Source organism: Rana temporaria, chromosome 12, assembly GCF_905171775.1.
Source record: "Rana temporaria chromosome 12, aRanTem1.1, whole genome shotgun sequence".
NCBI classification, from domain to species: domain Eukaryota; kingdom Metazoa; phylum Chordata; class Amphibia; order Anura; family Ranidae; genus Rana; species Rana temporaria.
The window spans coordinates 80,330,465-80,336,464 of record NC_053500.1 but is presented as its reverse complement, the minus strand read 5'-3'; the positions used below and the strand labels follow the sequence as shown (position 1 = coordinate 80,336,464).

At 44.2% G+C, this 6,000-nt stretch overlaps 1 protein-coding gene across 1 annotated transcript in view; it reads left to right on the top strand.

Moving 5' to 3' along the window:
* Positions 1-2,244: 2,244 nt before the first annotated feature.
* The window catches only part of LOC120919303 (melanoregulin-like), a 112,085-nt gene continuing 108,329 nt past the window's right edge, over positions 2,245-6,000 (top strand). The window contains exon 1 of the mRNA XM_040331397.1: positions 2,245-3,075. Coding sequence (XP_040187331.1) covers positions 2,978-3,075 — 98 coding nt within the window. The 5' untranslated portion in view covers positions 2,245-2,977. The remainder of the gene's footprint in view (positions 3,076-6,000) is intronic.

Below are 6,000 nucleotides of genomic sequence, written 5' to 3'. Positions count from 1 at the left end.
CGCTCTCTCTTCCCGATCTCCGGTTCTTTCTCCCTTCTGCCGGACACCACTGCTGTCTTCTTCCAGCTCTTTTACCAGCGGGGGCCCGGTCTTCTGCGTCGCCTTCTTCCCTCTTTTCTCTTCTTCAATGTTGACTCGACGCTCCCTCCCGCTGTTATGCCGGGTGTGCGGTGCGCAATTATTTATATTGACCTCTTATGACGTCACCGTCCCAGCATGCTCCAGGTGGTGACGACATAAGGGGGCGTGGTAATTATGTCGTCACCACCCGGAGCATGCTGGGACTGTGACATCATAAGAGGCCAATATAAATCGTTCCGCTGTAATGCCGGGTGTGCGGTGCGCAACGATTTATATTGGCCTCTTATGATGTCACAGTCCCAGCATGCTCCGGGTGGTGACGACATAATTACCACGCCCCCTTATGTCGTCACCACCTGGAGCATGCTGGGACGGTGACGTCATAAGAGGTCAATATAAATAATTGCGCACTGCACACCCGGCATAACAGCGGGAGGGAGCGTCGAGTCAACATTGAAGAAGAGAAAAGAGGGAAGAAGGCGACGCAGAAGACCGGGCCCCCGCTGGTAAAAGAGCTGGAAGAAGACAGCAGTGGTGTCCGGCAGAAGGGAGAAAGAACCGGAGATCGGGAAGAGAGAGCGAAGAAGTCGGAAGACCCCCCCGAAGTCGGAAGAAGGGAGAAGACCGGGCCCCCACTGGTAAAAGAGCTGGAAGAAGACAGCGGTGGTGCTCGGCAGAAGGGAGAGGTCGGAAGAAGACCCCCGGATCTGCCTAATAAATTACTTTAAAAACCTGTGTAGTATGTTTTTATTGACATTTTTCTTCCACCAGGTGAATGGGTAGGGGTACGATGTATCCCATACTCATTCACATAGGGTGGGGGCCGGGATCTGGGGGCCCCCTTATTAAAGGGGGCTCCCACATTCCAATAAGCCCCCACAGACCCCAACAACCAACGGCCAGGGTTGTCGGGAAGAGGCTCTTGTCCCCATCAACATGGGGAAAAGGTCCTTTTTGGTGGGGGGCCGTGGTACGGTTCAGGAGGAGGGGGGGGGCGCTCGTCTGTCCCCACCCCCTTTCCTGACCGGGCCGGTCTGCGTGCTCGGATAAGGGTCTGGTATGGATTTGGGGGGGACCCCCACGCCTTTTTTTCGGCGTAGGGGGATTCCCCTTGAAATCCAGACCTAAGGGCCTGGTATGCTCTTGGAGGGGGAACCCATGCCGGTTTTTTATTTAAAATTTGGCGTGGAGTTCCCCTGTGGGAGGGAGGGGCTTGCCTTAGAACAGGTTCACACTGGGGCAACTTCCTGTAAAGTTGCCTCACTGTGAACAGGGATCCGACTTGGAGGCAACTTCCATTGAAATCAATGGGTACAAGTCGTCTACAAGTCAGATTGTAGTAGTACAGGGAACCTTTTTTCAAGTCGGAGCGTCTGCAGTAGTGTGCATTAAGACGGCTCTATTTACTTACATTGATTTCTTCATGCAGCGCGACTTGAGGCGACCTGAAGTCGGATCCCAAGTCAGACCTGTGTGAATGGGCTCTAAAGATGCTATTGACATGAAAATGTCATCACATGTCAGTAACCACCCATGCAATCCAAACATACAAAGAAACCAAATCAAATAACTTAATTTCTGAACTTATGTTTAATAAACTGGACTGACACAAGGAAAATGTATTGAACACATGAAAAAATGGAGGTGCAAAAAATGCATGGAAAGCCAAGAAACCAGCTGAAATTTATCGGTAATTAGATAGCAATCCTGCCACCTGTCAGTGCAAATTAATATCGGCTGGTTCTGTCTCAACTGATGGTCTATAAAAAGTCTTGTTACCAATGTGTTTTGTATGACGTATAAAATTTCAGTTATCGTGTTCAATTTTTTTTTCCCTGTGTTTATTACACATAACTTTTTTGGTTTCTTTGTATGTATGGATTGCATTACCGTCATGTGGTAAAAAAAATGAATGTCAATAGCACCTTTAGAAATATATTTACCTCGAAAAATGTTTATATTACTTATTTTACCCGCTGTATATATACACACTGCATATTTATTTATTTATTCAAATTTTTATGCCACTTGCCAATTGTAAACTAACTAACTTGTTATGTCACTTCACTCGCAATTTAATGACATTATGGAAGCGCTGGGTTTCCATTCTCTACTATTCATGTATGCTCCTGGGATTAGCGCTAGGTTCTAGCTGTCACTACCAGTTGGCAATTCCAGCACTCTTGTCAAGTGGGGAGCTGCTAGGTGCAGGTGCTGTTTTAAAATGACACTGGGACAAATCACCACTGCCCCCCTGGATTTGGTTAGAAATTTCTGTGTCTTTCAATGGACGAGAAAAAAAATTGCATGTTTGTAATCACCATAAAAACCTTCCATTGGAGTCCAGTGAGGGACACATGTCCTCTGTGTTCATAGTCATGCTCTTAGTACTGCTTTGCTACAAAACTGAGACACGCATGTAGTAGTTATCATGGGCTAGCCTACAGTTTGGCTTTTTTTATTCTTTTTTTGTTTGGGCAGTATAACCTGAAGGTTTAAGGACTGCAAAATACATATATACTAGCAAAAATAAACAGGCTTTCTAACCTTTGCTAAAACAAACAAAAAAAATACAGCTAGAATCTGACTTATGGCTATGTGTAAATATATTTAAGATATCTAAAGGTTGTATTCCACACCATGCATAGGGCATTCCAGACAAATGGCATTTTCTTCCCTAAGCTGTTTATAATGGCACAACTTTCTGTATTTATCTCCCACCTTCCCTTCAGTATAATGATAAAATTAGTTTTTCAGCCACCCCTCTTCTTGTCATGCTTCTTAGCTGCAGGCTCCGTGTTGCTCAGTCATACATGTGACTCCCTTGTTCTTTCATCCCAATTACACTGAATTAATTGTTCACCACCCAATATTAGACCGTCAACTCATCACTCTCATGTCTTGCACTACCATGGCAGGGCAGAGAACTTTCTATCGCCTCTTCTGCTGCTGCTGTTACAATGAGGAGTTGCCAGAGAAGAGTCCTTTAATCAGGTAAGAATCAAGATCCTAGAAAGGGAATATGTAGCAGAACAGCAAATTCATAGCTTATCAACAAATCTGTGTAGTCTGACCACTCGGGGGGCATTTGGTGCTTTTAAAACTGCTGACCAAGTCAACATATATGTTTATTCAAATATTAAAGGAAACCCTAGGGGAATACAGGGGCTGCCATTACTGTCCTCTTTCTAAACATACTAATTGCCTGGCTGTCTCCAGTCACTGACCCACAACAAGAATGAATACGTAATTGTGAAGTCAAAACTCCTGATCTCAATACTTGTTTCAGGTCAGGGTCTCAAAGTACCAAAGGCACTTGGAACAGCAAGGCAACTAGCAGAGAAGAGGTCTGCAGTGACAGCCTCCATATATTCCATTATTCCTTCAGGTTGCATTGCATAATGGTGGAGGGAAAAGTTGGTGTTGCCCTTGCCAGCTAGTTCTTCCTTGTAGTTTTACAAGAGCTCTAGAAAAACAGCTGCCTAAATCTAGTTGCTGCAAGTCTTCAACCTTTTCTTTTATCCACTTAATAATAAAACACAGCTATACATGTATATGGTGCTAGGGATTTTTATTTTGTCAGACATACTTTAATGGCAAGTATTTTTGATCTTTTTCAGACAAACTTGCTTACTTGGTCTGTCATAGTAAGAACTGTTTGCCTTTTAACCTTTCCTAAAATAAATATATGGGCTTAATTTACTGATTTATCATTTTGAAAATTCTATCTCTGTCATGCTGGTCCAGTCACTTTGGATCACTGACCTGAAACAAGTGCACAGGTCTGGTCCTCTTACTAAGTGATACAAAAATGTGAGGGTCAGCATAACAGCCAGACAAGTAGCATTCTCTTTAGGCTACTTTCACACTGAGGTGCTTTGCAGGCGCTATAGCTCAAAAAATAGCGCCTGAAAATGCCGCGCTTCGGGCTTTCACACTGGAGCAGTGCACTGTCAAGAGGCTCAAAAAAAGTCCTGCTAGCTGCATCTTTGAGGCGCTGTAGAAGCAGTGAATACACCACTCTGTCCATTGAAATGAATGGGCAGCGGCGGTTTGCGGACAGTTTTTTGGCCGCTAGCTGCGCTTAAAAGCGCCCCACTAGCAGCCGAATATCGCCGCAAAAACGGCGGTAAAGCGCCACTACAGTGTAAGTAGCCTTTAAAGTGAAATTCCAGCTTATTTAACTAGCCTTAAAACTGTCACCTCCCCCCTCCTAACACCTATACTAACCACACAAATGTCCAGGCACATAAACCACTGTCCAGCTTGGTGTAAAATAGAGTCTGCTTTGGAGGTTGCTGCTTTCCCAAACTCATAAACCAATGAGATCAGGGGAAGAACACAATTGAGGGAACGCGCTTTACCTTAATTGTGTTCTTACCTATGCTAACCAACATAGGTAGAATGGGGCAGAGCCACAAAAGAATTACGCCGGCGTATCTCTTGATATGCCACGTAATTTCAAACTTTGCGTGTCGTATCTTTGTTTTGTATCTACAAAACAAGATACGACTGCATCTCGGATCGATCCGACAGGCGTATGTCTTGGTGCATGAGCCGTTCAAAAAAAACGTTGTTTACGTCGGGTCACGACGTATTTACATAAAACACGCCCCATCACATCTATTTGAATTCCACGCCCTTAGGCCGCCAAAGATACACTACGCCGCCGTAACTTACGGCGCAAATTCTTTGAGGATTAGAAAAAAAAATAAGTTCCGGCGGCGTAGTGTATCTTAGATACGCTGCGCCCGGCGGAGATATGCGCTGAGGTACGTGAATCTGCCCCAATGTATTTTCTTGCCTAATTTCATGCTGCTCCAGTCTGGTCACATGACCCACTATCTACTTTAACCGGATGTTCTCTAGTAGGTGGATGTACCGATATATCCACCCAGAACTGCGGCAGGGGGAGGGCAGTTATACAATCTGTAACCAAACACAATCTATAAAAAAATTATGGTACTGGGCCACTGTGACCAATTACAGTTATGGCAGTAAGCAAGGCTGTCATTCATGGTACCAGGGCTAATCAAAGTAGCCTTGTACCATGTGATAGCTGTGTTCAATCACAGTAGTAGAAAAGGTTGCATGAAACTTTTGAACCGTGTTACAGTTTGTTCATTACAGTGATGATCAGAGTGTAAAAAAAAAATCCTTGATCACCCCCTCAGAGTAGTACAATGACATTATGGTGACATGACACTGCTTTGGTGACGCTATATTAAAAAATATATATACACAGTGGGAAAACATTTTTTTTTGATCCCCTGCAGATTTTGTAAGTTTGCCCACTTACAAAGAAAAGAAGGGCCTAGATTTTTTTTTATCATCAGTGTATTTTTAAATGATAGAGACAGAATATCAACCAAATCCAGAAAAAACACCTACCCCTACCAACCAACAATAATTCTGGCCCCCACAGACTGGCTATAGTATGTGCTCATGTGGTCCACATTTTAGTTCCGTCAATTTTGTATTCACACCTGTCCACAGAATCTTTCTTCTATTCAAACCTAACCATCATGGGCAAGACTAAAGAGCTGTCAAAGGCAAGATGTCAGACACAAGATTGTCGACCTTCACAAGACTGGAATAGGCTACAAGACAATCAGCAAGAAGCTTGGTGAAAAGGAGACAACTGTTGGAGCGATTATTCGCAAATGGAAGAAATACAAAATAACCAATCGCCCTTGGCCTGGAGCTCCATGCAAGATTTTGCCTCATGGGGTAAGGCTGATCATGAGAAAGTGAGGGGTCATCCCAGAACTACATAGGCGGCGCTTGTAAATGATCTAAAGGCAGTTGGGACCACAGTCACCAAACAAACCATTGGTAACGATACACCGCCATGGATTGAAATCCTGCAAAGTCCCCCTTCTCAAGATGGCACATGTACAGGCTCATCTTAAGTTATAC